General features: G+C 38.1%; 1 protein-coding gene across 1 annotated transcript in view; it reads right to left on the reverse strand.

Moving 5' to 3' along the window:
* LOC122815266 (nuclear receptor-interacting protein 3-like) overlaps positions 1 to 24962 on the reverse strand; it is a 1043659-nt gene that overhangs the window by 326785 nt on the left and 691912 nt on the right. Inside the window, exon 3 of the mRNA XM_044087620.1 lies at positions 10275 to 10357. Within this exon, the coding sequence (XP_043943555.1) occupies positions 10275 to 10357 (83 nt within the window). The remainder of the gene's footprint in view (positions 1 to 10274; positions 10358 to 24962) is intronic.

The raw sequence follows: 24962 nt of genomic DNA on the forward strand, positions 1-24962 counted from the left end.
TCCATCCATCCACAACCCCTTTTCCCATTTATTTTGCACATGGGGTCAGGGTATCACTTAAACAGTGACAATCACCTAGAGCCAAGATGGGGACACCTCATATCAAATGGAAATTTTATTTTTTTGGCAAGCATTCTCAGAATGATATTTCCTTGAAGAAAAGGGAAGGGCATATACAATAAACTAATGGAGGAAGTGCAAAGGTTACAGCTATATAGGAAGTCCCCCTAATAGCTGTCCCTCATTGATGTTGATTTTCATTGTATATAACTTCAGACTCTGAGCCTTACAAAAAGACTTCTACGAGTTTGCCACCTAATAAAACTGGATGATATGCCCTAATTCCAGTGAGTCTATATTAAAATCGTGAAAGCTCAGTTTCGCGAATACAAATTGATTGACAGATAAGTGTCGAACACCAAATACAGCGAAGAGAGAATAAAGTGAGTCCGGAATGTCGAATGACCTTTTTTTGGCCAGCAGGGTGATCATGGGGATGAGGAAATAAATCCTTTTTCCCACTGTAGTGCGGTCTCGGAGTTGGTATATTTAAGTAGGGGGGGTGTGCCCCCCTGCAAAAATGTTTTAAATAGTGTTTTGCTTTAGGTTTGTTACGTTGGGTTTTCCTTACCTGTGTAGTGCTGTTGCTTCCGGGAATACGTTCAACATGATTTTTGCATTTCTTGTCCTTTGCTGTATTTGGAGTTCAACATTTATATGTCGATCATTTTGTATTTACGAAAGTGAGCTTTCGCGATTTTAATATAGCCCCAATTCCAATAGCCCAATCCAGTGTCCTTTTAATTTTTGATTACTTATATTATAACCAGTAGGAGTCCAGATTATCATCCCCAGGGACAAATCAGTACTCCTATAAGGTGTTGTTACTTAATAATCATGATTCTGCTGATAGATTTAGATGTCAATAGAAGAGAGACAGAGAGAGATGAATCTAACTATCTCAAAGGAAACATAAATTTAGCTAATAACTGTATTCAGATATGTGATAAAGTCTGGAAGATATAGATTTTTTTGGTGCCAGTATTTATACAAATGTATTTATTTCAGTATTACTTGCTAGATTTTTCACAAATGTCAATCCACTATGTTGGAGATGTGGCAGTCTGGAAACAGCTGAGTGGTTCCATATTTTTTGGAACGATCCTAGCATGTCATGCTAAAGGACCAAATACAGGATAAGTTGGGGGAGACTTGTTGGGTTCCAGTTGAACTGACTTCATTATTATTTCAGTTTGGAATGAATGATTTTAACAGACTCACTAAAGCTGAATTTCTAGCTCTTAATTTAGTATTCTTGTTAGCGAAAAAATGTCACAAGGAAATGAAAACAACAGTGAGGCCCATATTTCAAGACCCATTGGAGTTAATGAGTGAACTCAAGTGCCTGGAGCTGATACAGCTTATGTCTGCATCCAGTCTGCCTGTGTCTGGAAAATAGTACTTAATCGTTGACTAACACAGTGCAGTTGTGTTACCATTAGGTGTTAGAATATAGAATACACGTGGCATAGCAGAGGTATTTAAGTGACATGAACTCCTACTGATATTTACTTCTATTTGGCACCTCAGTCACTAAAATGACTGAATTTTGACTTTTGCATCAAGATCAATTTAAAAAGATGATAAGTTGTAGAGATCTTGGTTATGTAAGTAATTTGAGACTGTCTCTTATTCAATAAAAGTTTGTAGTGGCTGAAAAAGATATAGTACACTGTACATTCTAATTTTATGCCTGTTTTGAGGCAGAATTAAATACTGGGTTCAGCAGGGGATAATGTCCTCCATATTTTTTAAAGAATATGGTTGTGTGGAGTGGATGATGTAATTCATCATCATCATCATCATTATCAACCCCCCTTTTCCCATTTTCTATATGGATTCAGGGCATCATGTCAACTGTCGCCAATTCTGTCTATTCATAGTCACTCTCCTAACATGCCTGACTGTCGCAGGTTTTCTCTCACACAATCCCTGCCCTTGTTCCTTCTTGCCTTTCTCCTGTCTGTCCCAAATCTTCTTCACCAGCTTGTTTTCTGCTTTTCTACACATGTGCGTGAACCACCATAATCTGTTCTCTTTGACCTTTTCTGCAATCAGAGCTACTTTGGCTTCTACTCCTACGTCTTCACTTCTTCATCATTAATTCAGTGTGTACCCCACCACCCGTCTCAGGTATTTCATCTCCATCACCTCTAGCTTCATCAACTGCTCTGCTTTAACTGCCCAGCTTTCTGTACCACACTGTAGTAATGGTCCCACCACTGTTTTGTACACCTTGCTTTTCAGCCTCTTTGGCATTCTTCTGTCATACAATACACCTGACACTCTGCTAGTCAGCTGCAGCTCCTCTGATTCTAGCTTTGACCTCCTCATTCAGACTTCCCTTCTCCTCAACCACCCCCCACATACTTGAAGCTGTTAACTTTTTCCACTAGTTTCCCTTCTATCTCAGTTCTCAGCTTCTTCTGATTTTCCACCATTTGCTGTCGTCATAACTGTCTATATGTACTCAGTTTCATCTCATGTGCCTTCAGTTGTGCATTCTGTTACCCTGTCCTCTAAAGTTCTTGTTCAGACTGCCTGTAATGCCACATCACTGGAATACAGCAACTTTGTTAATCTGTCCCCTCTGACCTGTTTGCTCATGTAGTCCATCACCATATAAACAGCAGTGGGATCAGAGCTGAACCATGGTGCACACCCAATCCCACTGGTAATGCCTCTCTGAGACTGAACACTGTTTGTATTTGAGTCATTGGGCCTTGATCATAGCTTGCACTTATTCTACCAATGTTTCTAGGAATTTGAACCACCAGAGGACTACCCAAATCAATTTTCTTGGGACCTTGTTATGTGCTTTCTCCAAGTCTAGGAATGGACTCTTTCCTTATTTCTAGCTTCTTCTCAAGTATCTGTCTCACTGCAAATATCGGGTCAGTTGCACTTCATTGTCATCTGACTCTGAATTGCTCATCTCCCATCCTACTTTCTACTACTCTGCATATTCGTTTATCAATCACCCTCTCCAGAACTTTCATGCAATGTGACAGGAGTTTGATACCTCTGTACTGCCCATAGTTGTGAATGTCCTCTTTGTTCATGAACACAGTGCTTATTCTCCAGTCATCCAGGATACACCTTTCTCTCCATACTGCTATGAGTACCCTATGGAACCATTTCTCCCTAAGTTGGCATCATGGATAAGGTGTTTACCTTATAGACACAAGGTGCAGGTTTTGATTCTCACAGAGGGTAATTGGCTAGGCTTAAAATGGCCCACAAGGGCAGTTAACCTAGTACTAACCTATAAACCTAGCTCACCTACCATCATTATCATATCTGCTGCTTTCACTGACTTCATTTTTGCTGTTTTTTCTTCTTCTATGGTGGTGTCCTGTTCTGCTCTCATTGTAAGCTGTGTCTGATGCAGTACATCTTCTGTAGGATCTCCTTCATTTAGAATCTGCTGGAAGTACTTCTTCCATCTGCCATTGATACCCTGTGGACTGGTGAGCAGGTTGTTGCTGACATCCTTTATAAAGTGTGCATGACTATCTTCTTTATCATTCCAGCTTTGTCTTGCACCTGTTATAGTTTCTTTGTGCCATCTAGTGAGTCACTTTCCATAAGCTGGAAGACTGCTTCTGGCGCCTTGTTTTTTGCTGTTCCACCTCCTTTCTTAGCCTCTTTGTTATCCAACCAGTAGTCCTTCCTAGCCTGCTCAGTCTTTTCTATCCCCACATTTTCTTGCACTCCTTTTTTCTTCTGATGACTTCCTGTACTTTTGCATTCCACCACCAGCTTTCCTTATGCACCTTATTTCTATTGACTGTGGTAATCAGTGTTTTATGCTGTGGGCCGACTATTTCATTGAGTATGACTTTGCAATCACTGATTCTACCCCAGTGCCCTTTTCTTGTGATGAAAAAGTCTGCCTGAGTTGCATGCTGGCCACTCTTGTATGTGATCTTGTGACTGTCTCTCTTTCTGAACCATGTGTTGGCTACTATCAAGCCATTTGCCAGACAGAAGTCTAGAATGGATGCTCTTTCTTTATTCCTGTTGCCTCACCGATGTGAATCCAGACAGTCCTCATATCTTGCTCTGTCTGTCTCAATACATGCATTCAGGTCACCCATTATCAACATCAATACCTGTTGTCCTGCTTTATCTAGTAGGTCCTGCAGCTGCTGTGTGGATGCACTCTCTTCCACACTATCACAAACCTGCTGTGGGGCATAGGCTGAAATTATGAATACTGCCCTTTTATTTGGTTGGAGTCTGACTGCCATGAGTGTGTCACTAATTCTTATGACATCCCTCCTGGCTCCTGAAATGTCTCCCTCAGTACTATTCCCACAATATATCTAGCCTGCCCTCCTCCTGAGTAGTAGACTCTGCATCCCAAGCCAAGTGGCTTTGCTGCACTGCCCTTCCATCTTGTCTCCTCCTTACCATCATGCCATCCACTTTCAACCTCTGTCTTGCCAGTGAACCTACTCTGAGTGCAGCAGTTCTCAGTTCAAATGATGAAATTAATGTTCTAAAATGACTTTCAATCAAATCAACTTTAAGAGCTACTTACTGGCACAACCTTGATTAAGAATATACAATTTTAAAGGATGACTATCAATGATCCCAGAAAGGTTAACTAAAGTCTGCCTTTAAGCAATCATGAACTGCTTCAGTCCATGCAATATTTTAGAGATAGAAAGATGATCCTGATAATTTGGAAATAAAGGACATATATTTTGATATGAGGAGATCTGTCCTTATTGCTTATTTATTTACTTTTGTTAACCAGGTAAGTAAAATGGTCTGAGGATTCTTTTATACCACAACTTAGGCCAAACTGTTCAGTTTTATCTTGTGATGGAAATTTTATACCGACAATATTCTGCGTGGGAGACATCCCTTCCACATCTGTTTTGCATCATTACAAAGCAATTGCATTGAATAAACTACAACGTGCTATTCATTTGCTCTCATGTAAGATTTCTTGTTTCGCATGGGCAAACTGTTTTGTTTTTCCTTCTTACTTAACTTGTTTTGCCTTGTCATTGTATTTTTGAAGTCAGTGGACCATTTCTTATCAAATTTTAGAAAGATTTATTTTAAAGTCTTTCCTCACCCCGTCCCTCGACCTTAGGTGCTTGTCTCCTCCTTTATTGTTTGTAACGCTTGTTTTTTTCAGTTACTACTATTGTTATTGCTTTGTTCTTGTTGTTGATTGAAAAAAGATTTGTTTACTGTTGCTGTGACTTTTACTGCTTTTTATAAATTGTTTTTGCTCGTCCGGTTTAGTTTTTTTATTTGTGGTAAAGTACAGACCATTCTTTCACAAAGTGAAAGTGTTAAAATAACATTCCACTACAAGACAAAAATCAGCAATCCTCTTTTTTTCCTGGGTGAGCAACATATTGTTAGTATATGTCAGGTTTCACTCTCAACACTCTTGAGAAACCTCTCTCATCCAAAGCCGGCTGCATTGCTTACAGCCAAGGGATGCTTTGTATCTGTGGACATTTTGGTATTTTCCAGAGAGTTCTGTATAATTAATCTCTGTACTGATTCTTCCAAAGATACTGCGGTGGTGGTGCTGCGGTAGCATTGTCGCCTCACAGTAAGATGTTGTCCTGTTCGATTCTCAGCTAGAGAGTCTTCTGTGTAGAGACATGCGTGAGTGGGCGTACCTTCGTTGAAGGTTGTGCGTCAGGGCCGGCAACTCGGCACGTAAAAATCTACTGCCAATCATTAGCGGACCGGAGTTTCGCTGTGGCGACCTCTAACCGGGAGAAGCCGAATGACACAACAACAACTGATTCTCCCAAAGCTTACAAAATGAAACTGAAGTATATATTCGAGAAGCAGAGACTTTCCACTCCAAGTCCTCATCCCAAAAAAATAGAAGAAATGATGATGTAGTTCATTTCAAAACTTTAAAGGTTGTAGGTCTAAATTGCCTGTTAAATTATTGAAATCACCTAGGTAAACTTATTTGATAAAGACATGCCTCAAATTATGACCTCTAGACTGATTTCTAGAAGGTCCTGATATGACAAGTTTGTGGAAGCAATTATTTGTGCAAAAAAATTTGCAGTTTCATCTCACCTGTCCTTTCTCCACTAGGTCTTCCAGGTTTTCCCTCACTGGAGCAGATGATATCAGCACTGGAGCACATGATATCAGCACTGGAGCACATGATATCAGCACTGGAGCACATGGTATCAGCACTTGTACCAAGCAGGTCAGAATCAGCCCATACAAAAACCAACCACCATCATGAATCCCTTTTGTTTCATTTTACATAGGATATTGTGCCAACAGGTACAGGCCACTGTCCTACATGATCTGACAGTCATGTGTGACTGTTGCAGATCTTCTCTCATGCAATTTCTCCATCTCTTAGCTACACATCCTTGTCTCCTCTAGCTTGTTTTACTGTCTTTCTCTCAGTACTGCTTTACCTATGCGATTTAACCAATTTAATAGGCACTTTATATTATCTGCTGCTTTCCTGCACATGTGACTGAACCATTGTAATCTGCTCTCCTTGACTTTCTCTGAAAAATGTGTCTATTTTGGCTTCTTCTCGGATATCTTCAATTTGTCATCTGTCCCACAGTGTGCATCCTGCTATCCATCTCTGGCACATCATCTTTTTCACATCAAGTTTCCTCAGGTGCTCTGTAACACTGATGGAACTGTAATGTTCCTTCTGGAGGGCAGCAACAGAAATCATAAGGCCTTGCCTGACTGTCCAACTCTGGAGGCATATGTGGCCCATTTATCCCATCCACCTTCCGGCATAGTTGCTCATCCCATAGGAGAAATTGATAATGACAGCGATATCTAAATGGTATACAGTGCCATTCTAAGCCACTCCTACAACCTCACTCATTGCCTTTGTCCCATTAAAAGTGTGCAGCAAGAAAATAGGTCCTAAACATCCCCATGAAAAGACAATCCATGTTGTCCCACCAGACCAGAAAATATTAGGGTACGATGCCAGCTTCTCTTTTGGTATCATAGAAAATGAAAGACCTCAGGCTTATCTTGGAATTGTGGCTTAAACCTTATGCCAAAAAAAAAATAAAATAAATACAAATAAAACTTTCACATGGTCACAGTGCGGTACATCCTTCCATGCTTGTCAGAGAGAAACTGGATGTGCTGATTGGACCTCCAGTGCAGCAACATCCAAATGAAAATAGCAATGAAGTCCAGGAAGCACCTTCACTTTTCATTAGAAACCAGGCCTGGACACAGCTTCACACAGAGTACATTTACCCATAGTCAGGATCCTACCTCATCAATAGCTGGTCACTCAAACAGTTTAGTCATCATTTATCACAGTCCATCTTTACTTAAGGACATTTAAGTTGATGGAAGCAACAATTCTGATGATACATTTATAAAATGTTATAACAAAGTTCTTTATCGGACATTATAGGCACAGTAGACACAGGTGTTAGCTCTTATGCACCAACAGATAGGTATAACCAAAAGCCTGAGCCTAGGGCCACTTATTTCAATCCCTACCCCACTATCAGTTGTCACCATAGATGTAGTGCCTTATGGAAGTAGGGCATTTTTAATGGCAGGCTGTCTAAGCTGTCTGGTAATACTCAAGGACCACATTCCCCACCGGTGTTCCAGAGATGAGTACTCTTTCTCATACTCCAAACCTTTCAGCATTCCTTATCCCAGGGTATGATATTCCTTAACTCTCACAATATGGTTGTGGTTTGGTGTATCAAGCAAGGGGGTGGGAGTGGCATTACTATTCATTTATCCCTTGTGTTGAGAAACAGTGACAGCTTGGAATGAGCTATTTTAACCAAGAACTTTCTGACAGAGTTACATTCCAGGTAAAGTTAACTCATTAGAGGACAAGATCAACCAATGCCTTCTAATGCCACATGAATGGTCCCTCTGTACTTTGATGACCTGTCACTAGGGAAAACCTTGCTGAGACCAGTGTCAGTTTCACCAACTTCTACTTCCTCATTCCTACGATGAGTAATATTCCAAAGAATGGCTTATCCAGATATATTCTACTGGACTCCTTACTGACTTTCCCTGTTTCCCTTGATGTTAAGTTCCATCTAAAAAAGACAAATTGCACAAGTCCAGTGTCATTCTCATAAATCCATATTTTGGCCAGACAAATTTGGTTCCCTTAGCTCGTGCTTTAGTTACTGGAGATCTTTCTCCAGTTCAGGCCTAGTATGACCCTACTATTCTATTTTTCAGCAATCCCCATCTGATTTCTGCTTACTATACCTTTCTGCATCATTGCTCCAGTTTTGTATGATGACCAGAAACTCCAAATATCAACCCATGGAATTTCAGATTTTTGTATTTGCTCAGAAGCTCAATGCTATAAAAAGCTATAAAAGTACATGAGCACATTGTTTTCCGTGTCGGTGCTGTCAGTAGGATTTGCTCCCCTTTACTGTTCCTATACCATCAATTTTAGATTACCTCACTCACATCTTTGATATAGGTCTCAATTTTATTTGATAATGAATTTCTTTCTGTGCTCAAAATCCATATATTTAACCTACTTGAAGATATGTAAATCATTTTCAAGTGTGCCTTCCTTTTCAGGCCTCCTCTGAAAGATCTTGTTCATTCATGGGATCTGTATTTTATGCCAGAAAAGCATCCTTTGAATCAGTTTTTTCTGCAGGTTGGAACTTTTTATCTTAAAATTCTTTACCTAGTGGCCATTAATTCAGCTAAAAGAATGCCTTTGACACCTAAAAGCTTTATTAGTGTTCCTCCTTTCCCGGTATTTTATAAAGATAGGATGCGTATAACCTTACTCTGTCAGTACATTTGCTAATCTTCTCTAGCTGTTTTAAGAGAAGAGAGAATTTATTTTGTTTTATATATTATGTTTTATGTATTGTTAAATGTTCAGTCAGCAAAGTTTCTATATAGACAGGAACAAAACATTCAGAAAGAATCCTCATGCATGCGTGCCCTTTTCAAATAAGAAATTTTGCTGTAAAGCATCTGACATTACTCTAGCTAAGCAAGTTTTGCTATGGAAAGTGCATTTAGTCTTTGCCCTGCAACTGAAGCTCATTCAGCTAGAGCAGTGGCAACATTAGGCCTTTTTCCAGTGAGGCCTTGAATAATATGTGTACAGGTACTTCTTCTTCATGGAATACCTTAGAAGTTACTATAACCTTGACATAATATTCATCTATAGGTCTTCCATTGGGGCCACAGTAATCAAAGGCATGTGCGCATGAGAGAGATCAGCTGGGAAGATGAGTCTGGGGCTCTGACCTGCTGTTAATGATACTGGATCTGTACTGGATCTACTTAGAAGGTGACAGCAATCTTCTTACTGTAACAATAGAGCTGCATGAATCTACATTAAGATTCCTAGCCACCTCCCCCCTCCTCATGGTGATTTGCATTAAAGATGTAATTTTTATGCATTTATCCACTTTATATCACATACCACAGATCTAGACAAGAATATCCCATGCAGGCCATTATGGAAAAATAGTCCTGGAAAGCTCCAGATGCTGAGATATCCGATGCTTGATAGCATTAGTCTTACTTTTACTGAGTGTGGTCATGCTTATCAAGAGATATTGCTATGGTAAATACAAAACTTTCACTTCTGTAGAAATAAAACGCTGTCAACCTGCTTACACGGTCTTCTTTGAGCAATTTTCCTACAAAGCACTGCAATAAATACTCTTGGTAGAAAAGATACGTACATATCCATAGTAAAATCACCAAAAGTAAGGTCACTGTTGGTTTGTCCCTGACATCTGATTGATGACATTCATAATATGACTAAATAAAATATGATACAAAGGCACTGCAGGATGCTTTTCTTACCAAGCCCCTTATTATACATTATAGCTCCATATGCGAAAATTAATAAAGTCATTGTAAGTTGGAGAATGCATTCTTTATATGCACCGTCAGCAAACTGTCAGTGTATTATCAATTAAATATAATTTTTGTCAGATTGTTGACAATAAATACATGTAATACCATTTCATGATTAGGATAACCAGATAAAATATAACTGAACTGATTCTCCAATACATTTTGCTATACATGCGTGTGCATTAAGAGAAAAGAGATGAAACTCTGCCTGAAAAATACAACTGTCCTCCAGTATTTACACATTTGTCAGTGTCATACAAACCGAGTTGGATGAGGGACTTTGCAATACGAAATTATTTATAAGACAGCAGATGAGATAATGCTCTTACCTTAACCTCTCCACACACTTTCTTGACATGACATTCATTTGACAGCCAGTGTTGATAGTGGCTTTCACTTCCTGGTCCCCACACTGTAAACAGCAAAATGAAGAGTGAAAGACAGGTATTTTAAGCATCTGATGCAGTATACAAGAACATATTATGTTGAGTGTAATAAAATGGAGAGTGCAAATACAAAAGATGGCTGTTAGGGAAAAAAATGACATAATTATAAAATAAAGTGCAGACGGCAAAGCTTCCAATCTTGTAATCCCATATTGTCCTTCACCAAGAAATACCCTTTATGCATGAAGGCCCTGGATTTAAAGTTTTAAGGGATGCATCTGATACTATTATATTGCACTAACATATAATGAATTTGTTGATTCCTTCATTTAGAATAGGCCTGTTTTGAGTTCAAAATGGCCGCTGTTCTGTGAGCACTGCTATCACCTAGGTCTGTGATATACCCTGGATTAAAACAAACCCAGAAGGCAACGCAGAATTAATAATACAGAAATAACTGTAGATATTTACTGCTGATATCATCCAGCAAACAAAAGAGGAAGAAAAAGTGACAGATTCAGCTCAGAAACAGCAGGATTAACTAAGATTTCTGAATAACAGCTTAAGCCATGTGCTACTAAGGCCCTGCATCTGACTGCAAGATTGGTAAAACACTATACAGCAAGATGTCAAAAGAGGAATATAATATGGAAACAACAATAACTAAGACCAAATTCTCAGTACTAGCCTCACCTGAAAAAGACACAACTTCAAAAAGACAAAAGACAACTAAACAAACTGACAACTCTAAAACTACAAATAAATCCAAGACAGACCAGCCAGCTAATCTGGAAGACATAAAATCTGCCTTATTACCTATCCAGCAAGCAATAAAGGACTTATCATTACAATTTCAAACCTTTGGTGACTCATTCAGCCAAATAATATCCAGAATGGAAAAATCTGAGTCCAAATAATAGAAAATGAAATAAAAATAGACTATTTTTCTCAAAGAACTGATGCCCATGACAAAGAAATACAAAACTTACAAGCAAAAATAACAGACCTGGAAGCAAAATCTCGAAGGAACAATATCATCATCAGAGGAATACCTGAAACTGTACTTCATAACAATCTAATACCAACAATCAAGCAAATAATAAACTCCCTGCTAGAAGAACCTGAAGAAATGCAGCAAATAACAATAGAGAGAGCCCACAGAGCCCTGAGGGAAATGCAAACACCACTGAAACCAAGACCTGTCTATATTAAAATATTAAACTACCAAGATGTAAATAAAATCATACTGGCAGCAAAGAAAAGAGGCACACTCACCTGGAATAATAATAAAATCTTCTTTGCTCAAGACCTCCCAATACAAATAAGACAAGCAAGATAACTAATATCTCCATACTGCAGGTTCCTAACAGAAAAAAAAGTCAAATTCCAGATGAAATATCCAAATCAGTTAATCTTCCACATCAAAGAGGTTAAATACATGGTCACTAACCCCAAAGAGGCAAAAGAGACATTCCTGGCCATTTTCAAGCAAATTCCACCTTCAGAAGTGAAATAAATCCACAAAAAATGATAAAGGACCCTTGGGTGAAAAAATGACCCCATTCACAAGCACTCTTAACTGGGATCCAACTCTGAAAGCTTCCCCTTGCTGTCTAGGCCCTTAAATCCATGATGTGAGCTATGAGAAACACAGGAAAAGGAAGTACAGCCTGGGTAGGAACCAAAAATCAACTGCAGTTTCCGATGCACAAATATAGGAAGGAGCCTCCTTCTGGGACATTGGTCTGCAAATTCAGTCCCCCTATGACTTTGAGGACTCCATTAAGAACAGTCAGTCAAAATGGATTTCAGCAAGCTCCAAAAGATTTTACTGCCTGAAAAATGAAAATTGATCTGCACCAGCTAAAAGAAGAAAGCTGCACCATAGATATCAACCAACCTGCAAGCAAAACCTTGAAGAAATAAGGTACTGTTGAACTGAACCATTCACTAAAACAGTACACCCAGTACTGTGTAGGTGAATGAAAATCCAGCCTTAAATAATAGGCAAGAAATAAACTGTCAGAAACAGGCTAGCTCATAGATTAATATTGGGAAAAAAAGGAAAAAAATTGTTAAATGTTTTATGTAAATACTAGAAATGTGTTAAAAGATCCTGGAGAGAAGTAATCTCAGGAAAATAGTAAAATAACCTAACAATCTTGGGGTAATGTAAATATAGCCTTAATATGTTAACTATAGCAGAAGGACTGTTTAGCTAAGCTGTTTTTTTTATGTCTCTCTATACTTCCTACCTCTGATAAATAGGTGCCAAGTATATATTTTATAACCCACATAGATTGATGTGGAAAAACATTACAGGCACCAAAGAAGGCCGAAATCTGAATAAATAAAGGGGAGGAAAAAGAAGTCAAATGAAAGAAAAATGTTAAAATGACAAGATTGATTGTTTAACAATATTACTATGGTACATATATTGCTATAATTTACAGATAAATGTATATTAATATGCTGTTTTAAAAATACTATTAGAAAGAATTAGTCACAAGACAAAAACAATACATGCTGTACCTTAAATGCAATACCATAATTGTATAAATAATATGTTGGAAGAGGCTAGGGATATTAAGTAGCAGTGTCTGTTGAGGGAACTAGTTTGTTCAGCTTTGTCCACATTGTTTATAGTAACACAGGGGGGATACTATGGGTTAAATCTATATCTAAAAAGAAAACACTTTCCAAGATTAGATGTAAACCATATAACGAACCTTCATCCTCCCCCCCTGATTATTCCTGGTCCAGGGATATAGTGGTTAGGCACAGAGTAGGGACAGGGATAAATAGATGCTTTCCTAAACCATCACACAGTAACACATACAAAGATAACAAAACAAAACTAATATACATGGCATATCTACGGAATACACCTAATAAATAAATGTGGGAAATAGAATCATGGAATGTTAAAGGGCTCCAAAACAAGAAGAAAATAAAACTATTCTTACACCTTACATTAAAAACCACAGCCAACCTCATACTAATACAAGAAACGCACTTGACTGCAGATCATTGGGCAGAAATTAGCAGAAAGAAATGGATAAGTCAAATTATAGATTCAGAGGGGAAAACAAACAGTGCTGGGGCTGCCATAATAATTAAAAAACAATTTAAGGAAAAAATACTTAAAACCAAAGCTGACAAGGAGGGAAGATGGTGTTACATAACATTTAGTAGTCCTACAATACCAAAACCTATAATGGTACTTAATGTTTACGCACCCTGTAATAACCAACAACACTTTTTTATGTCATTATACCCAACCTTAAACCAATTTAAAGATCACTACCTAGTGATTGGAGGTGACTGGAGCACATATCAAAAACCCAGAAAAGGATAAATCTAATCTGACCAAATCACATAATAAACAAGCCACATTAGCCCTTAATGAACTCAAACAAGATTTCAAACTATATGACCCTTTTAAATATGGGAACAGTGCAGATAAAACAGGGAAATCCACATTCTATTTGCAATGCCACAAAATGTGGTCAAGGATAGACTTCTTCTTAATCTCTGACATATTCATTAACATGGACCCAACAATAACTATACATACCAGGTTCTTTTCAGATCGCGCCAAAATCACACTGAACATTAACTGGGACAAAAAGATATATTTAGAGAATAGGGGTCATAATTGGTCATTAAACCCTAATTTACTTTCCAAAATGGATGTAATAAAAGAAACAGAAGCAATGCTAAAAATAGTTCTTACAAATATCACTAACTCCCAACTACCAACTGACATAGAATGGGCTGCAACCAAAGCACAAATTAGAGGATTGTTTATCAAAAAAGCAGCATACTATAAAAATACAACTGAAAGAAGAGCCTATACTGAAAGGGAAAATAGAGCATCTTGAAAAAGAACTAATAAATAACCCTAAGAACCAAACAGAAGCAGAACTTTTAAAACTGCAAAGGGATCTATATATGTTAGAAACCAGTAACCTATCTTTTTATAAAGCCAGAATGTTAGCCACTTACGCAGAAGAAGCTCAAATACCATCTAGAGCTCTGGCCAGAATTATCTCCCAACACAAAAATGCCTCCAATATATCAGAAATAAACTACAGAGACAAAAACTACACAAAAAATGAAGACATTATTAAAATATTTGAACAAATATGCTCTCAAATATATGGAGCACAAATACTACAAACCTCAAAGGAAGATAGAACTCTTTTCCTTCAAAAACTGAAATTCCCTAAACTCAATTTAGACCAACAAAAAAAAACTAACTGAACCAATATCCATCAGTGAAATTATTACAACAATCAAACACTTAAAAGCGCATAAGGCTCCGGGTCCGGATGGACTCACATCAGAATTTTATAAAGCATTTTCCCCCTTGATAGCCAAACTACTATACTATACACTGAATTACATAATAAGCTATAAAATAAATGATATCTACTTTAATGCCTCTAAAACCATCTTTATATTAAAAGAACACACAGATCCCAAAAACCCTGACAGCTACAGACCCATCTCCCTCTTAAATATAGATACTAAAATATTTACCTCTATACTTGCAAACAGAATGAAAAATCTGATAGAGAAAATAATTTCCCCAGAACAATCCGGTTTTACACCACATAGACAGACTAGTGACAATACATTAACATTAGATACACTAATATCCTATGCTAACTGATACAATATCAACATCTACACAATGGTAGTGGATGCCCACAAGGCATTTGATAGGGTTAATCTAGAATTCTTACTCCAAACACTACCCTACTTTAATATACCCAATAACTTCATTCAGATCATCCAAACTCTTTATAGCAACCCATACACATCTCTATATATAAATAAAACCTGGTCAAATAGGATCCTAATAAAAAATGGAACAAGACATGGATGCCCATTATCACCCTTCCTGTTTAACCTATACCTAGAACCACTCTTTCTATACATTAAACAAAACACATACCACAATCCTCCATCAATACAGAACTTCAAAATATATCTCACTGCATTTGCGGATGATCTGAACATATACTGCACTACACCAAATTCAGATATAAACAAAATAATAGCTGCAATTGAGCATTTCTCGATTATGTCTAACTACAAACTAAACCTCAATAAAACTAATATTTTCCCCCTAAAAACACCCAAACTCATCTCACTAATACCATTGTTAAACACAATAAAAATAAAAGAAGAAACTAAATATCTGGGAATCACCTTTTTCCAGAATAGCAAAGACTTCTACCAACACAATGTAAACCTTAAATGGCAAAATATAATGCAAGACTGTAAAAGATGGAACAACCTAAAACTACCATTCTTGGCCAAAGTATCAATAATCAAAATGAACATTTTACCTAGACTAATGTATATATTCATGACATCACAGACAACAATACATAATAAATTCTTCAAACAAATTCATACCTTCCTAGCAAAATTTATATGGGAACCCAAAAAAAAACAGAACCTCCTATCCAAAATTAACACTACCCAAAAGCAAAGGAGGACTAAATCTAACAGATTTTAAAATGTACTACTCAATCATTAACACTAACAGAATATTAAGAATAGCTGAACATAACCCGTCAATGGAAAATTGGTCTCCTCTTTGGGTGACAATCTATTATAGATATATTAAAGCTCTAGGTTTCAATCCCAAAGCACTTCCATTCCTGAAGCAGAAAGAAATATAAACTTATAACATTATAGAGCCCTTAAAACATTCTATCAACTTAGCACAAAAACTCTTTCAATTCTTGAACCTTAGACAAGCTATGACAATACTGCAACCCCTTCATAAAAACCCAAATTTAAAAATAAACAATAAGATGCTGGACTTAGTCCCTTTTCCCAGACTGAAAGATAAAACAATCCAAGATATTTATCCCTACCTTAACTGTTCAATACAAGAAATGAGGACCAACTTAAACCTCCCTAAATCACACATAATAATCCTAAGACAAATCAAAGAACTGTGTTCCAGTTACCTCCAAAATGTTACTATGACCAATAGTGACATAGACACATGTAGCAGGTTTTGGAAAACTATTATCACAACAAAGAAAACTATTACTAATTCATATAAAATGATAAATGAAATCAAATACCAGAAATACCTCCTCTTCTCTAACTACTGGAGAAAAATTAAACCATCCATAGATGATCAGCAAATAAGCCAGGCAATCAATCTAACACTAAAGAGTATACCCCTCAAAAAGTTAGCATACACTCAGCTCATGATCAATAATAATGCTTATTTTACACCTGCAATCCTACACAAATTTAACACATAAAAATCACCTTTCTGCCCACACTGTAAGGACCAGATAGCTGACTTAATCCATGTATTTTGGAGCTGTAAATGTGTCTATAAACTCTGGAACTCTCTCAAGGTACAATTACAAAAAACAGGTTATCAAACATCAACATTAACTTGGGAATTCACTCTATTACACATTCTCCCACCCAACATACCAAGAAAACAAGCAAATACACTTTTAACAATTTTCCTACTAATGAAACTGTATATAGCTTTTAAATGGCTAGATACGATAAATATCTCTTGGGAGGATTGTAAACAAGTAGCTATACAACACCTTTTAGCTCATAAAATATTAATAGATAAAAGAAACAAAAACATGAAATCCAGAGAAATTTGGGAAAAAAACTTTAATATCATATTAGCATAATTCATCACACAACAACTTAGAAATACACTATAATGGAACCAAAGAACACATACAAGTTCAGATATTAAATAATAACTTGGATATTACGAATGTATATACTGTCTATATAACTGTGGAACTAACAGTGAAAGCATCTATGTACATAGTGTAAATAGATATGTTGTATGACCTATATCCTGTGGTATTTGACATCAATGTATAACATATATATATATATATATATATATATATATATATATATATATATATATATGGTCATGTTGTAAGATAGTTTTTATTTGTGACATTTATTAATGTAAAAATAAAAATAAAAATTATTGAAAAAAAAAAAGAAAAGGCCTGTTTTAAAAAGTGATAGGCTATCTAGACTTGAACCTTGATAAAATAAACCACAAAACAGCGTACTATGTAAACTTAAAAATAATAAAAACACTGCACCAAAAGTCTAGGCCAAATGTTTATTCACCACAGTTGTAACACTTTCATTCCAAAACACAAGAACTTCATCAGAAATTCTGATAAAGTTCTTGTGTTTTGGAATGAAAGTGCTAAAACTGTGGTGAATAAACATTCGGCTGAGACTTTTGGTGCGGCATTTTTATTATTCTCTTGAACCTTAGTGTTATATCTTGGCAAAAATTGGGATGCAGTGTGGTAATGATAAATTGTTCACAAGAGTATCAGAAGGACAGTGGACTTTTTACAATAGGAATCTCGACCAGACAAATGCAATATGTGAGAGATGTAGTTACACACTTACACTGGAGGCTAGACTCTCACATCCAGATGCAAAAAGCAACAAACAGGTTGTCACCGACTCACGCACTTCACTCACTACACCCACAAAGGACCACACACATAGACCCATATATGCAGAGGGGCTCACATGTAACTTACCCAAACCTCAAAGGCCTCTCAGGTGCAGTTCTTTGAAATTCCACATGCACACAAACAAGGCAATTCCCATCACAACAGATAAAGCCACATCTCATTGTGTCTCATCTACCGAGCGCATAAGTTGAAACACTTCACAACCCAATATTCTGGTCATAGGAGACTCCATTGTGAGACACACTGAGGTCCCACTTACCAGGCTGGATAAGGGGGAAGGTTACAGTTAGTTGTCTGTCAGGGGCCAGGATTCACCAGATCACACAAGCACTCAGGTCACTTATCCCTAAGTACCAGTATGACTCAGTCATAGTCCACATGGGAGTGAATGAACTGAGATATACCTCCTTGGACTGTATGAAGAGAGACATTATTGAGCTCTCAGAATATGTGTCACAGGCAGGTATGAGTCTAGTACTGGGCAGCATTCTACCATCTCCATGAATGATGCCACAATACCAGCAGAAATTGAACAACTTTAACAATTGGCTTAGCTACTGGTGTCATTCCAAAGGGGGCCAATACTTGTCAGCCTAGGAGGCCTTGATTGACAGGCCATACTGTTTTGCCAGGGATGGTCTTCATCTGCTTCTTCTAGGCTTTTGGATATTGTCCAAATATTATCCAGTCCATAGTACCTTTTTTAGGCATTGCCAAACAGACAAATCTTCCAACATAACAAAATCTACTCAGGACAAGCTAAAGGTGTCACTGCTCAATGCTAGGAGTCTCAACAAGAAACTTCACTCCCTGGAAGCTCTCCTCACCCTGGAGAATGCTGACTTTTGTGCAGTTACTGAAACATGATTGAAAGCTGTTGAAAATGCTCCAACAGTACATGGGTATAATACCTTTCATACATTCCGATGACTCACTGAATATGAAAGAGCAAAAGGCAAAGGTGTATCCATCTACATAAAGGATAAGTACACCTCAAGGCTGGTCAAACAATATGACATGCTTCAGCTACTCCATGTCCAACTAACCATGGGAAAATCCATTACCATATTCTTGTTAGCTACAAGTCCCCCACCATGAACCAGAAAACTCATACATCATACCTGAAATTACTAGAATCACTCAACATCTAGCCCAATGCCATACTCATGGGTGATTGTAACTACTCATCCATTAATTGGGAGGCATAAATAACTACTAACATGCAGGCCCAAAGATTTATTGACTTTGTAAATTCAAATGTCCTGATGCAGCTAGTCTGCACTACTACTAAGGGAACCAATATCCTAGATCTGGTACTCACAAATATGGGAGAGTGCTGCACCCCTCCCCCCACTGTGATGTCCTCACTGGTAAGATCAGATCACAGAGTGGTCTCCCTTGAAATAAAGGTAAAACGAGTCCCCCTACCTAACCCCAAAACTTTAAGAAATTCTCTAAGGCAAATTATCCATTATTAAGGGATGGCATAGCTAGTTTCCAGAAAACACAGACACCCATGCAGAAGTATACACAAAAGCCATTTATGACCATATAAACAACTACATAGAAATGGCAATACCAAACTGAAATAAACCCAGGTCAAGCCAGAAAAACAAGACACCCTTCTTATTAATATATTGTACAACAAAAGAAAGGAAACCCTGTCGAGAAGTAAGAGGGAATGTGCTCAGCAGAGCAAAAACTCCCTCATTAGTCTAAACAAGTAAATCAGAGAACTTTTCAGGTCTCTGCAAGCAGACTTTGACATAAAAATAGCCTCCAAAGCTAGGAATAACCATAAGGAATTTTTCAGTTATGTCCACAATCTTAAGGGTAATACCCTACAATGTGCACAATTAGTTGTAGGTAGCATCATTTATTCTCAGCAAGAAGATATAGCGAATTTGCTGGTTGACAAAATCAGCTCAAATTTCACCTCCCCATCACCCCTGTTCTCCCCTAAGATATACCCTGCACCACTTCACTGCCAATTGCCACCAAAGAACAGGCTGTCACTACACCCTCTAAAGCTAAAAACATGGCTTCAATGGGGCCTGATAGAGTGGAGGATAGCAGCATTCATCCTTCTGCATAAAGGGGGACCATCTACTAACTCAGGAAATTACAGACCCATAAGTTTGACTAGTCTTATATGTACGACCATGGAAAAAATAATCATGGACCTGATAAATACTGACATAGGAAACTTCCAAACACTGGACCTGACCTAACTTGGCTTTGTCAAGGGCAGGTCATGCCTACTGAATCTGGTGGATTTCTTTGAGAAAGTTACTAAGGCCATGGATTATGGTAAAACACTACATAGCACTTACCTCAACATGGTCAAGGCATTTGACACAGTTCCCCACTCAGATATTATAAATAAACTCACAAAACTGGGCATAAATCCCTACTTCACCAGATGGACAGTCAGTTGTCTCAGACAGGACACACGTGGTTAAAGTGGGTGAATCAAGATCCAGCAAGAGACGAGTTACTAGTGGTATACTATAGGGTTCAGTGCTGGAACCACTCCTGTTCTTAATAAACTCTATATATTCTCTGAAATCAAGGCTAATGTGGAAGGGCTCTGGATAAGAATGTTTGACAACGACTGCAAGCTGGGGGCAATCACTGAATCATCCAGCATTGTAAATATCCTTCAGGGGGGTCTAGATCAGACAAATGATTGGTGCCCAAACCATGGTCTAAAACTAAATGAGAAAAAATACATTCTCATACCCTTTGAAAAATCAAATACCCTGCAAATTACAACATCAACAGCACACCCCAAAGGGTAGACTCAGAGGTAAGAGATCTAGGTACACAGATAGTAGCCTGAAGTTTGACCAGCATATGTCCACAGTGGTGAGGAAGTCCTTCTGTGTGACACAACTTATAAGTAAAGGTTTGGCATCCAGATCCAAGGAAATTATAGTCCTGCTCTAAGCAGCCCTCATTAGATCAATAACTGAGTACAATGTGCCTTTTGGCATGTACTTGACTAGGACCTTACAACAGCTGGAGTGACTCTAGAGGTTCCTTGCAAAGTAAATGCAGGGTGTAAACAACATGTCCTGTGCAGATAGACTAAAAGCCCTGTCCTTTTACTCTTTCTCAACTGACTATTAAGGGGTAACCTATGCCTGAACTACAAAGCACTCACAAATCCAGCCCTGGTGGAGTTGCTACACTTCCGCAAGTCAAACAGCACAAGAATCACCCAAGCTAGAGATCTAAACTTAGTCAGTGACTCAAACAAAACATGCTGGAGAGACAGATTTGTGTCTCTGAGACTGCCCTTCTTTGGAACAGGTTTCTTATTCACATTAAGTAGAGCCCTTCCCTGGTCCTCTTCAAATGCAGTTTGGATCTCTGGATAGGGAATGTCAAATTCACACCTGAGGAAGTGCCTATGTCCCTTAGGAACAGGGGCAATCTGTAAGATACTCAATACATAGACACAAATCAATGCCATCTTCTTGACCCTAGGGGACATATATTGGGTAAAATCGGGTTATATTGGTTAGGCTTGTAAGAGCTCTTAACCCATTAGCCTAGTAATCTCCTATGAATTACTTATAGGTTAAATGTTTTACTCGTGAGTTTATTTAATTTATTTACTGATTTCTTGCTGACTTGGTTAGTTCCATTAGGCATGTCCTATTATCAAGAGTAATGCCATATGGTATTTATACTGACTTGGGGAAACTTGACCAGGATACTGGGGAGATGTCCGATGTTTGAGTGAAAATCATTAAAGTGTCATCAAAGGTCGAAATGATGCTGGTTAATAAAAGTAACTGATATTACCGAACTGTATTAAGGAAGTTTGCAAGATGATGTGTTCATTTAAATGGTTAATGTGGTGAAACCTACAGACAGTAGTGCATTGTCCTAGAGTGATGTCATAGAGCAGAAATTTCCTTTAGAAAGTAAGAAATCACAAGGGAATGTGCTCATGGAACAAATCAATGCCTGGCATCCCTGCAGACAATGAAATATCCCAACTCCTACCTATTTCACAAGACCATCGTGCCAATATGTTTAGAGAGATCATGGAAAGTGGAGCTGGAACCATGAAGCAGAAGTGTTGTACTGCAGTGTTGGGAAATGGACACAGAGGTTCTGCTATGACACACTCACTCAGTTTTAACTACATAGGAACCAACCAGCTGAGCATAACGTTTCAGGAAATCAATCTGATTAAAAAATTAAATGTATGTGTTTCTTCAGCGGGACAAGTCCCACACCTAATAAATTTATATTTATGAACTTTCCAGTTGCACAAATATGACATATGAAGAAATCTGTCAGAAGAAAGGATTTGGTTCATAGGTCCATACCAGGTTGTTGAACCAGTGGGACATTTTTATCCTAGCCAAAAATCCCACCAATTTACATGAATTAATACCAGACCCTGACTTACTTTACAGAAGGGCTAGGGGACCAAATTGGGGGTGGACTTAAGATTATCCATCCAGTTGTCCATGCTCTGCTTAAAAGCATCATGGAGCTACTCTGCTTCACATCTAAGGGAAGTATTTTCCATAAAAGAGGTAATTCCTGTGAAATATATCTATCCCACCAAAAGTTTCTCCATATGTTTCAGTGGTAGAAGGAACAGGATATTTCAAGGCTGTGTAGACAAAGGAGAGCTCTCCTTTCAACAGTCAGTAGGACATGGAAAAGAGTGACAGTTCTTTAAGGTAGTCAGAGCATCTGAAATAGGACAGCGCCTTGATTTGTTTTGTAAGGAAGCTCTGCAGTCTGTCAAGCTGGATTATATGCCTAGCCAAGTACATATCAAAGGAGGCATATATTCTATTATCAGTCTCATAAAGAGAGGTGCAAAATTACTTCCTAGGATTTAGAAGATAGTCCAGGGATTAGTCGGGCTATAGAAAAGGACTTCTTAGCAATTGTGATCGCAGGATGGTCAAAGGAAAGTTCATTGTCAATGAAGGTTCCCAAGTCCCTAATGAATGAGTCAATTTTTAGGGGAGTGCCTTCTATGTGCTAAGAAAAGTGAACACCATTATGAGTGGCCTGTTGTCTGTGTCAATGGAAACAGCATCTCCTGGCCTGTGTATCTGGCAGTATATGCACCTAGCACTAGCTATCTCTTGGTAAAGTAACCTCTCACAAGATCCTGCATGTTGTTGCCCATTGAACTGTACTGCATAATGCACTGCACATCACCAGGCTGCCCATTATACTGTACTACATAATGCACTGCACATCACCAGGCTGCCCATTGTATTGCATTGCATAATGCATTGCACATCACCAGGCTGCCCATTGTACTGTACTGCATAATGCACTACACATCACCAGGCTGCCCATTGTACTGTACTGCGTAATGCACTGCACATCACCAGGCTGCCCATTGTACTGTACTGCATAATGCACTGCACATCACCAGGCTGCCCATTATACTGTACTACATAATGCACTGCACATCACCAGGCTGCCCATTGTACTGCATTGCATAATGCATTGCACATCACCAGGCTGCCCATTGTACTGTACTGCATAATGCACTACACATCACCAGGCTGCCCGTTGTACTGTACTGCGTAATGCACTGCACATCACCAGGCAGTTCATGGAGCAGAAGTTCTTCCAGTTGTTATACTGCATGCAATGTAGATCATGAGGGGCCTTCCTCATGGTGCAGTATCACACTAGGAAACTGTTGTGCAGTCTCTGAGGCTGACTCCTGTAAAACTCTTTGTGTGTTTCCTGTCAGATGCTGAAAAATCTCTTTAACATGGATGGTTAATGCTATACAAACCTTTTTGTCCACTGGGTTGGGCAGTCCACTCATCCCTCTTAATTATTTGTGTAGGCAGCACATGTTTACCAGTGCTCATATGGAGTCTCTTTCCACACATTAACAGTCAACAAAGTCCCAGTCATGGAGGTGATGCTATGTCAGTTACTGAGTGATCCATATGACACCCATATGCTGTGCAGAGCTCAGCAGCACACAGCATTGTGGGCACTGGCTTTGAAAGTGGCCAATAACACTTGCTACTCAGTTAAGGCTTCTATTTCCAGGCTGTCAGCTCAAGTGAGGGTGAAAATCTGGTAGATTGAGAAGTACTGGCATTCAGAATAACTTGAGTGTTGTAGCTCTTTGGGCTAAATTTCTACATCTTTATTTATTTATTTATTTATTTTGACATTTGTTGACCATGTTCATCTGACTGGGCAGAAGCCCCTTTACAACAGAGACCCGGGGAGAAAAGCTCAAGCACCATTAGCTACATTGATACAACTGTTACAAAAGATGACATAGGCATAAATTATACATAGTTAGTTACAATCAGTTTTGAATAGGAGAAATAAAAATACAAAAATATATTACTGACAAGAAACAAGTATGATATGACCTTGAGGCAAGAAATTTAAACTGTCAGTGTTCAGTTCATATTTATGGTGAGTTTTAGTGTCACAGTTCATATTTTACAGTGAATTTGTGTCCCATCCAGAGAGGTGGATATAGACAAAAGGAAAGGATGAAGAAATAGCAGTAGATGAGTAGTTACAGTTTTATGTATCATTTATGTGAGTATGGTTGAGAAAGGTGGTTAGTTAGTAGCAGTTGTGAGTAGTGAGGATAGAGGGATGAGCATTTTATGTTGAGTCATGCCAAGTGTAAGCCCTAGTGTTTAGGCGGTACAGTTTTAAGGATTTTTTTTTAAGCAGTTAATATTAGGTATCATACTTAGGGCAAAAGGCAGTTTGTTCAAGAATTAGCAATCAAGCAGCTATAGAGTTGTTAACCAATGTTTTTTGGGGGTTTATAGATTTCTAGGAGGTGTTGATCTGAGTTACATCTCTGAATCACTCAGCCATATTTGATTTTGTAATTCCATACAGGATCATTCTCACCAGCATGATAGCTCTTATTTGCATGCCGTTATGCAGTTAGTTGCATACCATAAGTAGTGCACTTCTCCTGTGGTGCACTTAAACTAATTGTCTTTGAATTGCCCTCTTCCTTAAAGTCACTGCCTACTGTGTTGTATTGTGTATTGCAATGCACTGTTTCTGAATATCCTTGTGTTTTACATATAATGATATATACTTTTATTAG

Source organism: Protopterus annectens, chromosome 11.part0 (assembly GCF_019279795.1).
Source record: "Protopterus annectens isolate FY-2018-M chromosome 11.part0, PAN1.0, whole genome shotgun sequence".
Classification (NCBI taxonomy): domain Eukaryota; kingdom Metazoa; phylum Chordata; order Ceratodontiformes; family Protopteridae; genus Protopterus; species Protopterus annectens.